A 16,401-nucleotide genomic window follows, 5' to 3' on the forward strand; every position below is an offset into this window, starting at 1 on the left:
CAAAGCAGAAAACACAGTGTCTCTGGCTCCTCTGACGCTCTCGGATAGAATGGAGGTCGTCGGAACGGCAGCCTACAGTAACAGACTGTCTTCTCAATGGAGGAAAAAATAAAAAAAAGGCCTTTTTCAGGAAGGCTGCAGCGGAAAACGTATGTTTTAGGGACACCATAGGCGGCGTCGATAGAAACTGTTGTTGTGCTGCGATTTTTCGTGGAGATTACTCGCATCTGAGACTGTAATCGGGCTTTTCGATGATCGCAGCTTTAAAACTAAGACAAATGTCTAAAAAGAAAAAAAAAAATTTTTCCGACACCGGGAATCGAACCCGGGCCTCCTGGGTGAGAGCCAGGTATCCTAACCACTAGACCATGCCGGAGATACATTGCCGGTCAAGTTACAAGCTTGAAATACTTAAAAGGAATAGGGAATTTTTTACGGGGACATTACTCTCATCATGTGCTGACGTAGAACACAGAATTAGTACATTCAGAATGACGCCAGCAGGGATGCCGAGAGTCACCTTTTATCTCTGATGAGAAGGAAAATAGCGACTCTCGAGCTTCATGCAGACTAGATTAATGAATAAGCATATTAATGGCATTGAGTACATTTTTTAATGATGATGGTGGTGAATTTTCAGGTCTCAAGAGAATCGGCGGCCAAAGAACGCCATGGCAAAAGGAAGTTTTGTCTAATCAGGGCAGGGTCAAAGACCAATATCTTCCCAAGCAATTTACCCTAAGTAAGCCGATCACAATGCCAGTGGAAAGCTTGTACTTATTATTAGAGGTAGGCATTTGACCTCAAAAATCTGGACCTCACCTCAACCTCAAAAAGAATTTGCCGACCTCACTGCAACCTCAACCTCATCAGTTGAGGTTGAGGTCTCCATAGACGCCCTCACCTCCCTTTTCCTGAGGCCACTGCTGACCTCCCTCAACCTCAAATTGGGAGGCTGAGGTCTGCTGCTCGGCCTCAGAAAACAAACGAAAAACAAAACAAAAAGCGATTAAGAAGTTTTTAAGTTAGAAACAATTCTGAGAATCCTGTGAGACAGGAAAGCCAAAATGGTGATGGTATTATTAAATAAGGTGTGTACAGACACTATTGATGTGCACGCACTAGGAGAACTTTATAATCTGGGATGAACCCTTAGAGAGTATATGGCCTGCGGGCAGGGGTGTCCCATACGCGGTTACCACCAGCACGTTGGTGAGTACTTTATATGCGTTAATATTTGGCAACCTGCTTCGTGTATACTTATTCGTATTGGAAGCGTCTCGCTCATTCACGCACGAACTGGCAATTCACAAACACAGGCCTTCTACACCATCTACCGGAAATTGGGAGGAAGGGGGGGGGGGGGGGGGGGGGGGGTATTCACGATACACTTTTCAGGCTTGAGAATAGTTACCGAATGTAAAGAAACTGGTCGTCGATGTACTTTCCAATGCGACGGTTATGCAGACGCATATCATTATATTGCGATTTTCTAGCTCTATCCGGCATATAGCGAGAATGCTCTTTTCAGGCCTCTGTATGTTGCCTTCGAAAACACTTAACAAGTTGTGACTGCGGCACACCAACAGAGGCACGTTGTATTTGTGTCTGTGTAGAGGCGAGCGGTTTCTTGTATTAATGCGAAAGCATTAGATGGCTCACTTTCAAGGTCATATCCGCAAGAAAGTGTCCGCAAGAAACGGCGCCATGCGACGTCACGAGCCGATGCGTCACGCGACGCAGATGATGGCCTCACATAATTAATTGATGCTGATTAATATTATTAGGTAACGCTACGACTCATTATTATAATTAGTGCTGCCATCATGTGTGTGACGTCATACCAGGTCACGCGACATCGATGTAATGTGCCATCAAACCTAGTCACGTGACGACGCCGTAATATGACATCACACCTACTCATGTGACAACGATGTAATTTCTCGTCAGACAAGGCCGCCATCCGCCTCCCCTTCCACCCCCATTTCAAGATCCATATGGATCCCTCATTACTACCCATGCGCGCATGACGCATTGCCCACAATCCGGCCCACATTAATGACATTCGGATTTTCCAGCAGGTAAACGCGCCGGTTCTCATGTATGACATACTGCAAAGATCATGCAACGACCCATGCCTTTGACTCTCGAGATGATGGCGATGATGATGATGATGATAACAGTGTAACTTTATGAGCCCGGGTAAGTCTGATATACCGCTACCAAATTAAAAGCTTCCAGAATATTGATTAAATATTGTACATTACCCAGCAACCGAAGATAATCATTGTGTGGGAAAATAGGAATACCTGAAGCTAATAATTAAGGGTGACGATGTTGATGTTCCTGGGAGGTAAAGATCTTCCCCGTTTCCGCCACTTCCCTCTAGGTGGCGATGGTAATGGCTTCGAAATCCTGGCAATTCTCCGATGACTCTGTGATCCCCGCAGCATTTTGAAAGAAAGGGCTAGATTACGTCTTCGAGTACTGTGCCAACTATTAAAATCACATGGGTCAAAACAACTGGCCTAGAGTGGGCAGCGTGAACTGCTCTCTCTGTCAAGAGCATTATGGCTCTCCGCTCAAATTTCCCCGCAGCGAAATCTTTTTCCGAGTTAAAGTGAGTTGCGGGCTTACCGCGGGTCAACGTGAGTTGCGTGCTTTGCGCACTCCCGGGAGTTTGAGCCGACCGGCAGGCAGCTACGGATGCTACGCCAGCGAGGCAATGGGGAGGGAGAGTGCCGTGCTGTGATAGCAGCACTCCTGCCGGGAAGACCAGAGGGGTGCGTCTTCCTGTAGGCTCTGACTGAACGGACATTACGGCGCATCACCGGAAGCTAAGAGGGAACTGAGGCATCCGGTTGTCCAAACAGGGGAAACCGAATACCAAGCGTCATTGCATGAACACTGCGGTGATGCGCTGCAACTCCGCTTCGGAAGTGGCACTGGTCGGAGTAGGACGCGACAACTGCAAAAAGTCTCGACGTCACTGAATGACGACCTCACTCAACCTCAAACTCACGCGTGAGGTTGAGGTTGAGGTCTTATTTGCTGACCTCACTCACAAAATTTCAAGCCGTCGCCGACCTCGCCTCAGCCTCATCTGACGACGGGAGGTTGAGGTCGACCTCATGAGGCCGGAACCCCATGAGGTTGCCCACCTCTGCTTATTATCACAGGTGGGATACCCGGCGGCACAAGGGATCGAACCCCGCACCTGCAGCATGCGAGGCGGATGCTCAAACCACTTGGCCACCGCTGCGGTCTACCCATTGTAACACAGACGGCACTGACCTCAGATATCAATAGAAACCCAAATACCTTAAGCAAACATTTTGGTTAATATATTTTGCAACAACAGCTGTATGGGATCCGGATTGAGGAATCAACGTCGCTGAATGAGTTGCAGAAGTACTGGTGTCCTGTAACAGTAATAACAGTGGTGGTGGTAGTTGTGCTACTAATCCTCATTGTATTATTATTATTATTATTATTATTATTATTATTATTATTATTATTATTATTATTATTATTATTATTATTATTATTATTATTATTATTATTTATATGTCTGTTCCACGTTCTAGCTGTTTTTATCCCCCGTTGTTGTCGCTGTTTTCATGCTTTCGATTTTTGTTATGCTTTATGTTCGCTGTCACGCCTTTGTCTAAAGCGGAGGGCCTATAGTTGATACGGCTTTTTTTTTTTTCTATCGCCTTGACTGCTGTATCATCTTACTTTATTATTTTCATTTGTGGGAAATGAATATACATTCTTGCGTGGGTTGTTTCTGGGCACCGAAAATAAAGATTTATTATTATTATTATTATTATTATTATTATTATTATTATTATTATTATTATTATTATTAGTAGTAGTAGTAGTAGTAGTAGTAGTAGTAGTAGTAGTAGTAGTAGTAGTAGGAGCAGTACACATTCGTCGTAACATAAACGTCAAATACTTTACTACTCCGGAATCATATAACTGTGTCGTGACGTAGTACGTACATCTTTGTGGCAGCAAAGTGAAAGATTGCTTTATTGGACAGCGGACTGATTATCGATAACAAGACTCTGCGTGTGGGTTCGACACACTGAGGCAGCTGGAATTCAGCTCTTATCAACAGACAACTGAATTGTGTAACCCATTCCATAAAAGGCGTCGAAGAACAGCATTTGTAGGAGATTTTGGGGCATATCAGCCTTGACACCGATTTGGCGGAATTCCTGCCGCGATCCTTCCATTGTAATGAAAGCGCCTGACGCTATTGTTAGGAAGTACGCCTCTTGAACAAGCAAGGCGTCCAAGTAGAATTCCTTGAGTCACAGTAAATCAATAGCACAAATTTAGGTGCAAGTATCATTAATTTTACAGTATATAGCATACTGCGACATAATTCACAAAGAATTGGGAGAAATCAGAGAGAGTTTTTAGTTTAACCCTACTGCTATACCGTTTTATTTTGTTATGAAAGCAATGCATAACCTGGAAGCTCATACGTTCATAACTTTTTTTACATTAATTGTCGGTTTGCAACAGCTATCTCTTTATCAGCTATGGCACTGCAATCAGCAAACTGTCTTGGTGCGATGCGCAGAAAATACTCCTGTTATAAAAACTGTGATGGACATCACATCCTGTGACGTATTCACTACAAAATAAAATACATACTTGCTACACGCCCAAAGTGTCATGTCACTTCCTCACAGTATCAATCCTCAGCCCATCTGAACAACGCTCATTTGAGGTGCATTCAAACCAGCGATCCGGAGCAGCTCTCCGAATCCGTGTAGAAGCAAGATATCCATCGCGGCCCAGTCTTTCCCATGACCAACGATTGCAATACGCCATTATAAAAACTGGCTTTTAATCATTTCCATTTCCACACTATATTAACAGCCGAGTTCGACTTCTCTCCTCGTCTACAATCGTTTATACTTTATCCCCCCCGGCATTTACTCCGCTCCTTTTACACCATGCGCACTTGACCTTGCTTCTTGCTCTGAATCTCGCCGTTAGCCTGACTCGTTTTTTTTTTTTTTGCGTCCGGACAAGGACGCGCAATAGAGGCAAGCCGGCAACTTAACCAGGCCAAGCGTCGCGGGCAGGTCACGTGTGGGTCGGTATTCGCCGGTTCTGCTCTGCAAAACTCCCCTCAAGGTCTCTCGGCGGCGGCATGAATGTGAGGAAGAAAAAAAACAAAACAGACGAGATAGAGAAGCAACTAATCGAAGATACAGCGGAGCGTGGACTCGGGCGGTTTCCCACCCGCCAACCTTCAGCCCAACGCCCCATCAACAGAGCCAAAAAGAAATCCGTACTCTGTTCATATCTAGGGTACGGTCAGGGACAGCTTCTCTCTCCGCCAGCTTGCGTACCGCACTCTTCCCGTCTAGCGCTGTGTCCCAGCTATGTTCCTTCCAGCGAGTAGTCGCGCGCGCTTCTTCGCGGTGCCCTACTCTGCCCGAAACATCTGTACTCGGCGGCTTCCCAACAAGGAGCGAGGGAGCGCGCTCAAGGCCCTTCCTTCATCGACGCCCTCGCGACTGTGGGCGAGTGCGTTTTCTGCGTTGACCCAGTGCCGGCTTCGTTGATTGCGACGCTGTTTGAACCGCTCCGCAGGCATCTGGCAACAACCAGTCAAGCCACAGGAGTGCGCGAGCAGTGTTAGCGTGGTTGCGAAACCGAAACCATTTCGGTGTGTCTCTTCGCAGCGCAAGCATTTCAACTGCGTTCCACCGTCGTCGCCGCCGCCCACGGTCACCGTTGCCGCCATAACAACTTTCCGTGTCGCTCGGGAGCGGCGGGGTGTAGGTTTGCGGTGCGCGTTCTATTTCGAGGTTCGACGCTTGAGCGCTTCGCCGCTGCTTCTCCGGTGTGTGCCGTTGGGTTTCTTCCGAGCGCTCGCAGTAGGAAGCCATGGCTTCGAAACCGGTAGTTGTGTCTTTGACACTGGCTGTGTTGGCCGCCATGTTGTTGCTGTGCCTTCCACGTGACGCGGCAGCCGATAGTAGCGGTGAGTAGTCAAGTTCATGCTTTATTGGGCTTGCACCATTTTGTTGGGCCACGCCCCCTCCGTGTGTCTTGTTCCCCTGCTGTGCTTGTGACGCCGTCTCAGATGACCAAGTCCGAAATCATCCGAGCTTGCCCATTGCGCATGTATTCGGAAACGAATTTGTGTGGAAGTTAGTGTTCCTGTACGTAGGATGTCCGACGTGTAATTTGCAGCATGTAATCTGATCGTGGCGGCGACCTCGCAGGCACAGTGAGTGTTAGGGATATATAAATGCTTCTTGTTAGTTGCAACAGGAGTGGCTTCTTTTTCGTGAGCAACGGGTTACATGAAATCGCATTCTAAATTACTAAAAAGTCGGGCTTAAGGTTTCCCTTTATAATGCGAATTCTATCCAATAATCACGGGAGAAGCCCGATATTACTTGCTTTTTGTCGCAAATGCTTCAGAAATCAAGATTTGATGGTCGCAACGCTCTTTTTTGCTAACACTTCTTAAGCCAACGAGCTCGTGACCTAAGCACATGTCGGCCGTTGAGTAAAAATGTTCCGCCATAAAGTACGTGACAAAACTCAGGTTGGTGACGTGGGTGGAGGTATTAAAAAAAAAAACAGACTGCTGAATGCTTTGCCAAATTAGTCATCCTTGCGATTTCGTGGAAACAATGATGCGGGGTGTCAGAAGAACATGAGGTCAGCGTTCAGATTATCTTTCGTCTTCTAATCGGCTGCGTCGCGCTGCAGAGCCCTTTGTTTGGGGCTCAGCAGCAGACTGTGTGGGTGGCTTATTAAACACCATTAGGACGACTGCACAGGCAACATGATGTATTCTTCAAAGCTATAAATGAGCATGTCTGTTCAGTACAAAGCTTCTACTTCAAACGCGGAAGGCCCGTAATTATTGGACAGATGTCATGCCAACATATTGTGTTGTGTTGGGTTTTATGCTACATAGGCGGCTAAGGCCATCATGCGCCAAACGCAAGGTATACAAAATTGCCTTGTGCCGGATTTTATATGACAGAAATATGACAGAAAGCGGTGGTGTGAAGGACCTAAGATGTTCCATGCCAACATATTGTTAACGTGTATGTTTGCTCTAGAACGTTGTCATATCGCTATAGCATAGCAACCGCTCACATACTTTCGGTAAAAGGAACTGGAATCGGCAGTACGCATACGCATTCACCAAGCTTCTTGCTAAGCCACCACTGAACGACCGTTACTTGTAGAAGGCGCTCCAGTGTGCTAGAAAACGCACTGTGATTATGTAGAGATTCCTGCAACGTATTTTTATACGTTGCAAAACGCTCGTACAACCTGCTGCGAAGCGCTTAAGTGCTGACTATCTCGCCTGATATCAGAATGGTTCTTGCAGCTAGTCGAGCTTGTTCCGCAAATTTGTGCTGTTCTTTCCAGTAGAAGTCGAATCGAGCATCGCGCACTACACCTGACATCAACGTTGTTTTCCAAAGCGCTTGTACGCTGTGATAACAGTGTAGGAGAGTAAAACGACCGAAAGATTGTTCTTTGAGCTAAATAATTTGTTTGACTAGAGCCGATCGACTTTTGGTGTGAATTGCTGGAAAATGACGTGCTTGGACGAAAGAGGCAGGGTTGACTATTGTAGGATGCAAGTTAAAAAAAAAAGCAGTTGGCAACATGAGCCCATGACCGGCGCTAACCAGGCACAGAAGTAAACCGAATCAACGTTCCAGTGTTGCCCTCTCTACTAAAGAAACCAACGCATCAAGATCCTTACGCTTGTAATATAATCTTGTAGGTTAGCTTTCTGGTCAGGTATCAGTGAAGACTTTAACACGCGTACGATTTGCGTATTGCGTACAGTCGTCCACAGACCTGTCTAGAGCGCTCAAACTATGCGTGCCGTCTGCGCTCGCGGCAGCGCGCAAAGCGACGTCTAGCGCCAGCGCCTGGTTCGAGATAGCGCGAGTATTATGCTCAGACGATACTGGAAGGTGCGCATTCTCGAACCAGGCGCTGCCGCTAGACGTCGCTTTGCGCGCTGCGGAGCGCAGACGGCACGGAGTTCGAGCGCTCTAGGCAGGTATGTGGACGACTGTACTCGAAAATTGCAAAAATGCCACTCCCTACTCAGCCCTCCTTTTGTCGCCTGCCTAGCAGGCGCTGCGTTACAACGTTTAATCTTTTCCAGGATCATATGTGAATGACGTAAAGCGTTCTTGTCGCGACATTCGCAGGCATGCTCAAGTACATCGGCTGCCTCCAGAAGCTGGCGGACGTTAGCGGCGCCTGCGGAAAGAAGAAGAGCGAATTCAGCGTGCTGGAACAAGCGTTCGGCTCCGATCCCAAGCAAGGCAAATCGGACAGAGAAAGGAAGGGTCTTTGCTGGTGGGTTTGTCACGCTTAAAGAGAGGTTGTTGTTGGGACAGCTGCTGCCACGCTTAGCCCTGTATTGTCTTGCGTGTCACATGCTGTCTTTTTTAAAAGTGACCAGGAAATGGGGTTTGTTTCTCAGATTTGTAATGGACGACTTATGGGACCCCTTCAGCTCTAAATCTGTGTAAGCGGTACCCGTGTCCTCACCTTTGGGAACCTTTTGGTGTTTGGGGCTGCTGTAACGGCTACCCTACACCCTTATAAAAATTGTCTATAGACTGTCATAGGCTTCTTATAGACTCTATTGACTTCATATAGACATTTCGCTTTGTCTATCAATAGTCTATAGACTGTTTATATAAATAGTAAGCTAAAAGTATACGGCCATAAATCTATACACTGTCTATACGATTTATATTGCTATAGTCCAGTCTATAGCATTTGTGTATAGAAAGTCTATAGACATTATAGAGCAAAGTCTATGGACAGTCTATACTCTGTCTAAAGGAAATTTTTGTAAGGGCACGGCTGAGTAGAAAACCCCGTTGCCTGGCTACTTTTGGCAGAAATGGAACGTTACTGGCTGTAAAAATGTCGATAGTGTCTGTTTTCGCTCTCAGAAGAATATCAAATGATTTCTCACATAATTGCAGATACCTATTTACCTGCATGTGTTTCGAAGAAAAGTAAAACTGCTGAGAGAGGCGTTGTACGTTATCTACGTAAACTCCGCTCACTGCGGGAGCTATATAGGTCTCACGGCTAAGCAAGGTAACATTTCGATGCACTTGACTCTGTAAGCTTAGTTCGATCGCAAAATTTACGCTGTAACTACAAAGCAAACTTTTCCTCAATAAATCTCCTGGCTAGCAGTTGGATAGAGCAATAATCTGACGCCAAATCTGAAAATAAAAATCACGTATACACCTAAAAACCTTCCTCCTTGATAATAAGTGCATACAGACATATTTCTTGCACTTGAAACGGTCGCATAATAGGTTGAAGAGCGATCTGTATTTTCTACGAACAGTTCACGTTTTCAGATTCTTCTGACGGCTTTCGCGAGTGAGATTCTGTGTTCACCGCTGGCACGGCAAGGGCGTTCAGGTACTGGCTGCGGGCGGGCGCTGGATTCGGCAGGTGACGGATATACTTCGAAGGTGTCCTTTTTCGGAACAGTCATTAGTATGTTTTTTCTTTACCTATTTCTCTTTATCTGCTTCCGAGTTGCTGCTACTGTCGGTGACGCAAAGGTGGGCCACGGGGCAGCACTGAGCCACGTTCCAGACCTTGTAGCGTTTACAGTATGGGCGGGTTGCAGAAGTGTGTAATACCCCTGTCACACTAGCAAATTTAATGTTATTCGTTTCGAATGACATTCGCGCCTAATGCGATTAATCTGCTGCTAGACGGGAACATTTAATGTCATTAGGTTCGAATGACATTCGCTATCGAATGAGTTCACGAAACTCATTCGCATTCGATATCTAACCGAATGTGTACTCTGGACACCATACGCGCAGCAGAAACAAGCGACGCGAAAAAACAGTGTGCGCGCACTGTCAAAGTTAGAAATTGTATTTATTTAGTACCCGCCGCGGTGGCTCAGTGGTTAGGGCGCTCGACTACTGATCCGGAGTTCCCGGGTTCGAACCCGACCGCGGCGGCTGCGTTTTTATGGAGGAAAAACGCTAAGGCGCCCGCGTGCTGTGCGATGTCAGTACACGTTAAAGATCCCCAGGTGGTCAAAATTATTCCGGAGCCCTCCACTACGGCACCTCTTCTTCCTTGCTTCTTTCACTCCCTCCTTTATCCCTTCCATTACGGCGTGGTTCAGGTGTCCAACGATATATGAGACAGATACTGCGCCATTTCCTTTCCCCCCAAACCAATTATTATTTATTTAGTTCTGCTAAAAAATGTTAATTTTCGTGCAAACTTATTCACACTTGTAGCTGTCGTGGATAGCTATTACTCTCGGTGCCAGCAGCAGCCAACGGCAGCAGCCGACCGTGAAGCAGGGCCTTAATTTCCCGCGACCGCCGATCATTTTGGGTTGCGTGTTTCTTGCTGGTTTGCGTGTAACATGTTCCTTTAGCTCGCAGGTACTTAAAGATGTCACTGAGCACTTCACCTTTCAGAAGTCATTTCCACGCTCCACGCGTTACCGTGTCAGCCATTTTGTTTGTTTACATTTTTCGGATTTGTGGTTGACTTTGTACTTGGCTTGGCTTTTGATGGCTGAAGTGCCGCAGAATGGCCAAAAATAATATTTTAAGCTTATGATATTGCACAGAAATGTTCTCACCCGCGTTTAAAACTCTACACAACAATTTGTAGCATATGTTATGCGCGTTGATGTGTTTGAATTGTACTATATTTTTTTTTCATTGATCGTCACTGCCATCATTTTCGAATGACATTATTTTTTACCGTGTAGCACCGAAATATACCGAATGACATTCGAGGCATCTAATGACATTCGATTGGAATGACATTAAATTTGCTAGTGTGGCAGGGGTATAAGTCAGCTTCCCTGCATAGAAAAACCTCTTCACAATGGCCGCAGAACTGGTTTTAGAGGCAGAAATCAGGTGCTGCGCGGAGAATGCCCGGATTTTTTCCTGCACGCTTCTGCAGTGTGCTGTCGTCGCGGTTAAGTGAGCAGCTCTCCCAAGCCGCTGCTTGGATGGTGCAACACACCTGCCGCGCGTAGACGTTGGGAAGGAAAATAAAACGCAGCTGCCAGCTGTGCTAAGCCGCCGCTCGCAAGGCGCATGCAGGCATAAGGCGTGTGATAGAAATTCCCACTGTACGGCTGGCTGTTCACGTGTACTGTCTCGGCAATTCCCTGCTAATGTCCACTTGCGACCCGATCAGTGAAGAGTACTAGTTTTCAATACTCTTCATTCAGGCCGCCGCGGTGGCTCAGTGGTTATGGCGCTCGGCTGCTGACCCGGAAGACGCTGGCCCGATCCCGGCCGCGGCTGTCTAATTTCCATGGAGGCGAAATTCTAGAGGCCCGTGTACTGTGCGATGTCAGTGCACGTTAAAGGACACCCGGTGGTCCAAATTTCCGGAGCCCTTCACTACGGCGTCCCTCATAGCCTGATTCGCTCTGGGACGTTAAACCCCCATAAACCATAAAGCAAACCATAAAACTCTTCATTGTCCGGCCTCGGCTTTTCTTATACAGTTTGAGCTCTCCCGCTCGGAACCTTGTAGTTGTCGTGCGTATGAAATGATGTCATCACGTAGTAATTAAGGTCACATGACCTATTGTCATCGGTCACATGACAGATGAGTGGCAAGTGAGCCATTAATTAATCAATCACAATAATGGGCCATGTGTGACGTGACCAATTGTCAATGCCTCACGTGGCCGGTTTATGACTCATTAAACCCTCTCTACATGACTGTGACCCTCTTATACAGACACGATACCCCTTCACAGAGCACAGGCACCTTGAAAGCTGACGCTGAAATTAGTGTCGCATTACCTGATTGCCCCTTCCTCATTTTATTCCCTCGCAGCAAGTACTCGACCTACCTGGACTGCTACCTGAAGAACGTCCGGCACAACTGCGGTGACGGGGCGGGCAAGTACGCGCTCAAGTACCTCGAGTCCACGACGCAGAAGTACGTGCGCAACACGTGCCACAAGTTCAACATACGGAAGTGCAGCTCCGCCGTGGCGCCCTCGGCCTCCAGCCTGGTCGTCGTCTGCGTCTCCGCCGCCGTGCTGGCCTTCTCCTTCCTCTTGCGATGATGATGACAGCGCAAGTCCCGAACTCTAGGTGCTCCGCGCTATATAGATGGCTTGCACGTGACGTCACAGGCGCCATGATGGTGTACCACGGGCGTGCAGCTTCCAGGTTCCAGCTTGAACAGACGCGCAGATTTCCGCAGAATTACTCCTGGTTCACCAACATGGCGTCCGCAGTTACTGACGTCTATGGAAACTGTCTATACGCTGCATAACGCGCTACTTCGAGGCTAAGAAAAACCTTGGCCTTCGTGCTTTTTTGTTCTTTTTTTGCTGCCATTCTTTCGTTGAACTTTGTCTCCTGCGGATTACTACTGTACTTTGTGTGTCACACGTCGCCGATCGCTTCGTTCTTATTGATAAAGCCAGAAACTGCCATAGTGAAATATTAGAGCACCTCGTCACGCAGTTCTTCTGCGGGAGAGGCGCGAAACGCGCATGCGCATCTGAAGCCCGTTGCACAGGCGGTGCGCTGTGAGCTAAAACTCGCTATTTTTCATCCGAGAACAGCTCGTTGAAGCCTGTAGTTAACTAAAGGCGGGAGAAGTGAGCATGTTGTACCAGTGTCTGACCGATGCCTTTCTAGACTTGTTCTCTTTCAGCATACGCTTCGACCACAGTGGTTCTAGCTATCTCCTTTCGGGGCCATCGAGGTAACTGTATAGGCTGTAACGTGGTTAGTGAACATTCGTAGAGCGCACCCTCGAGAGTTCGCATGAAGTCTTGTCGTATGAAGCGCGTGTTGCGTGTGCAAGTTCAACACGTGTTCGAGCACTTTTAGTGAGTTTTAGCTAGGCGCATCCTTATGCTGCGCTTCCACTGTGGCTGCTTGACGCGACAACCTGTCTGCTGCGAATGCCGCACGCATGCGCAGAGCGATTCCTGGCAGGAAAACGTTATTGCATATGTGTTTTTGTTGCATCCGAAGTTGGACATTAGAGCGCTGACACGCCTCGCTAAAACTCTCTAATGGAGCGACAAGAACAGAGGGCATTACGTCTTCCGGCCCGCATTCCCATGTATCGCTTCCATCAGCATGCTATAGTACTGACGTCATGTTTCGTCATGTGGGTGCCAGTGCGCAGCTTGTGCTTAAGCTTAACATAGTCTGGAAACTGCTTGGGTGGCCACAGGCTGCATATAGTTTGCCTGAAAATGAGGTGCGAACCTTATTTTGCCTATTATATATGCACTTTTATATGGAAAAAACAGGTTTGAAATGTACCTCAGGACATTTTTCTTTATTACTTAATGCTCACAAAATCGGGAAGAAGGGTACTCGCACAAAATGTCATAGGAACAACCGTGACTCCGTTATTTTTCAGTGAACACCACGACCACAAGAGCATTTCATGACAGCTATTTTCTGTTCCGATTTTGAAATTCGTCAGTGTTCAGTTAGCAGTTTGTGTTAGCGTAGTTTCGTTCTACTTGGGAGTCCCGCGGTAGTTTATACTGTGCTTCCAAACCAGCTCCTCGATGAAATCAAAACCTAAAATGAAATTGTAGCGTGCCATTCTTGGGCTCTCGGAGAGGCATCATTTACTGCTATCTTTATATAACGCTTTATTTTAGGCTTCCTCAGTACTAGCGCCAAGGAAATCGGCCTAGTTAATATTGAGCTACGCTGTAGTTGTGCTTTGTTTGACTTTTTTTCAGGGGCCTCATCCTTGCGAAGATGTATTTTGAGTTTTCCTTCTAGATATTCTAGCCCCGTACCAAGAGTTATATACTGATGCTCATGCATTAGTGAATATATGCACCGGAGTGACTGTGTCGTCCTACGGCGCAATTCAACGTGCCTGATGTATACGTGCCTCATGATACTCGACATCCTCTACCGATGTTGAAGATGGTCTTGTACATAAGCAAGGACTAGTAGAAGTGAAATAAAGTGAAGTGACAGTCTGAATCTGGAAATTTTCTTTCGGACTGGCTTTGTTCGTTGTACTGCACTGTTGCGAGGTGTAGAGTTTTTCAGGACTTCCACGAATGGCATACATTGAACTGAGATTCAACAGTCGGTAGTTCTTCAATTTTTAGTCCCCCTTTAAGCGACTGAAGATAACGTGTTGTAGTTTGCAACTCAGCAAATGCAATGGGGTGCTGCTCCTGGACGCGTGCTATAAATGTGTCTCAGTATGGGAACAGTCGGGGGTGCGGCTTAATATTTTCAAACTCTTACTTGCGGGTATTTTGTACCTGCTTGCGGTTTTAGAAAACGGAGAAAAAAAGATACAAAAGCACAATAAACAGTGAAAAATACAAATCAAGGCGTACAAAAGGTGCCGCAGAGTTAATAATAATAATAATAATAATAATAATAATAATAATAATAATAATAATAATAATAATAATAATAATAATAATAATAATAATAATAATAATTGGTTTTTGGGGGAAACGAAATGGCGCAGTATCTGTCTCATACATCGTTGGACACCTGAACCGCGCCGTAAGGGAAGGGATAAAGGAGGGAGTGAAAGAAGAAAGGAAGAGAGTGGCGCCGTAGTGGAGGGCTCCGGAATAATTTCGACCACCTGGGGATCTTTAACGTGCACTGACATCGCACAGCACACGGGTGCATTAGCGTTTTTCCTCCATAAAGACGCAGCCGCCGCGGTCGGGTTCGAACACGGGAACTCCGGATCAGTAGTCGAGCGCCCTAACCACTGAGCCACCGTGGCGGGGCGCAGAGTTAGTGCAAACTTTTCATTCTGTACAACGCTAGTGGCCGCCAGTGTGAGATTACTCCCATGAAGTAATCTCTTACGCGATGCTATTTCAATAGCTGCAAGGGCGCACTCTTTCACGTGGTAGCAGCGCCGTCAGGCGAAATGCAGCAGTTTAGTCATATTCGCCAATCTTTATGTGCAGTTTCCGGTAACCCTAAATCCCTCCCCGTATCAACCAAGATTCGTGAGGGCTCATACCAAGAGGACGTTTGAATGAACATCACTTCAGCGTTTACTTTCTCAACTGCGGTGCGGCCGGAAGGCAATCTAACCCTAAGCACCAGTTCGCAGGCTCGCATCCTGGCTGTTATTAGACGACTCCCCTTTTAAAGCGAGCCTATTTTGATGCAAAAGCGGTGACGCACAGTAATTTCGACGCGCGCTACTCAACCCCCGGGCTCACATCGGAATTAATCCCGTACCGTTCCTCCCAGCGTACGGTGTCTCCCCCGCCGTAGTCTGGCCACCATGGTCGGGGATAAAGCCGCGCTAATTCAATTTCCATAGGGATTCCGAGCCCTCACAAAAAGCCCAGCACGTGCGGAGCGGCGACGGTGGGTGAGGGGAGGGTGAGGAGGAGGCGGTCATTGTTCTCTTCCGTACGTCGTCCATTTTGCACGCCTCGCGAACACAGCGACGCCCACCTTCCCATCGACCACTCACTCTGAAAATGAATGAAGGGAGGGAGAGACCATCTGCTGGCTCAGCGAGAGAGTTGGGCGGTGATCACGAAGAGAAAGCAGGCAGCAGGAACGGGTTAACGCAGGTTTACAACCCTAGTCGCAGACTGGGGTTCTCTTCTCTTTCTTGCATCTTTTCTCAGACAGTCCCTACGGCGGTCATGAGACTTTTGTGCATAAAGTTCATAGACTGCTTGTTGACAAGTCTTGCAGTCAGTTTATGGTTTTTACGGGTGTAAATAACTATACGCGCCTAACTTTCAAATGGCCGCCGCGGTGGCTGAGTGGTTATGGCGCTCGGCTGCTGGCCCGAAAGACGCGGGCTCGATCCCGGCCGTGGCGGTCGAATTTTGATGGAGGCGAAATTCTAGAGGCCCCGTGTACTGTGCGATGTCAGTGCACTTTTAAGAGCCCCACGTGGTCGAAATTTCCGGAGCCCTTCACTACGGTGTCCCTCATAGCCTGAGTCGCTTTGAGACGTTAAACCCCCCCCCCCCCCCCCCCCCCCCCATAAATCAAATCAACTTTCAAATGATGCGTTAGACATTTGAACAGATGGATCATCGCGTGGTATTCGCGCCACGAGCGCTAAATAATTTAAAATTCAATTATTTCTGTCATGCTTTTTCGGTTTCGGTTTCATCAACAGAGCGATGGCTGGGACGTGTAGTTCAAATTTAGGTCACATGAGGCACGAAAAAACTGCAATGTAAACACTTGCGTTGTAACTCACCGCAGCACTCAAACCAGCCTGCTCAAGGAGCTAGAATCACAACAATCGACGTATTAGTAGTTTTTTCGTTCTGTATACTTGTTCCCGTGTATATAGTCGCGAGAAATACAACAG

General features: G+C 47.1%; 1 protein-coding gene and 1 non-coding gene across 2 annotated transcripts; one reads left to right on the plus strand and one right to left on the minus strand.

The window, feature by feature from the left end:
- Nucleotides 1-304: 304 nt before the first annotated feature.
- On the minus strand, nt 305-376 carry TRNAE-CUC (transfer RNA glutamic acid (anticodon CUC)). The gene has a single exon. It is a non-coding gene; the product is annotated as a tRNA-Glu (tRNA).
- Nucleotides 377-5,518: 5,142 nt separating this feature from the next.
- LOC144107873 (uncharacterized) lies at nt 5,519-14,051 on the plus strand. The gene is made up of 3 exons (XM_077641093.1): nt 5,519-6,016; nt 8,235-8,385; nt 11,908-14,051. The coding sequence occupies exons 1-3, from the start codon at nt 5,920-5,922 to the stop codon at nt 12,140-12,142; spliced, it is 483 nt and encodes a 160-aa protein (XP_077497219.1). The 5' UTR covers nt 5,519-5,919; the 3' UTR covers nt 12,143-14,051.
- The last annotated feature ends 2,350 nt before the right edge of the window (nt 14,052-16,401 follow it).

This window comes from Amblyomma americanum, chromosome 10 (genome assembly GCF_052857255.1).
Source record: "Amblyomma americanum isolate KBUSLIRL-KWMA chromosome 10, ASM5285725v1, whole genome shotgun sequence".
NCBI classification, from domain to species: Eukaryota; Metazoa; Arthropoda; class Arachnida; order Ixodida; family Ixodidae; genus Amblyomma; species Amblyomma americanum.

Bases quoted from the DNA above. Each gene is read 5' to 3' on its own strand.
- LOC144107873 (XM_077641093.1), top strand. From the start codon at position 5,920: ATGGCTTCGAAACCGGTAGTTGTGTCTTTGACACTGGCTGTGTTGGCC. The intron at 6,017-8,234 runs GTGAGTAGTCAA...CGACATTCGCAG, and splicing joins CGCGGCAGCCGATAGTAGCG to GCATGCTCAAGTACATCGGC. The intron at 8,386-11,907 runs GTGGGTTTGTCA...ATTCCCTCGCAG, and splicing joins GAAAGGAAGGGTCTTTGCTG to CAAGTACTCGACCTACCTGG.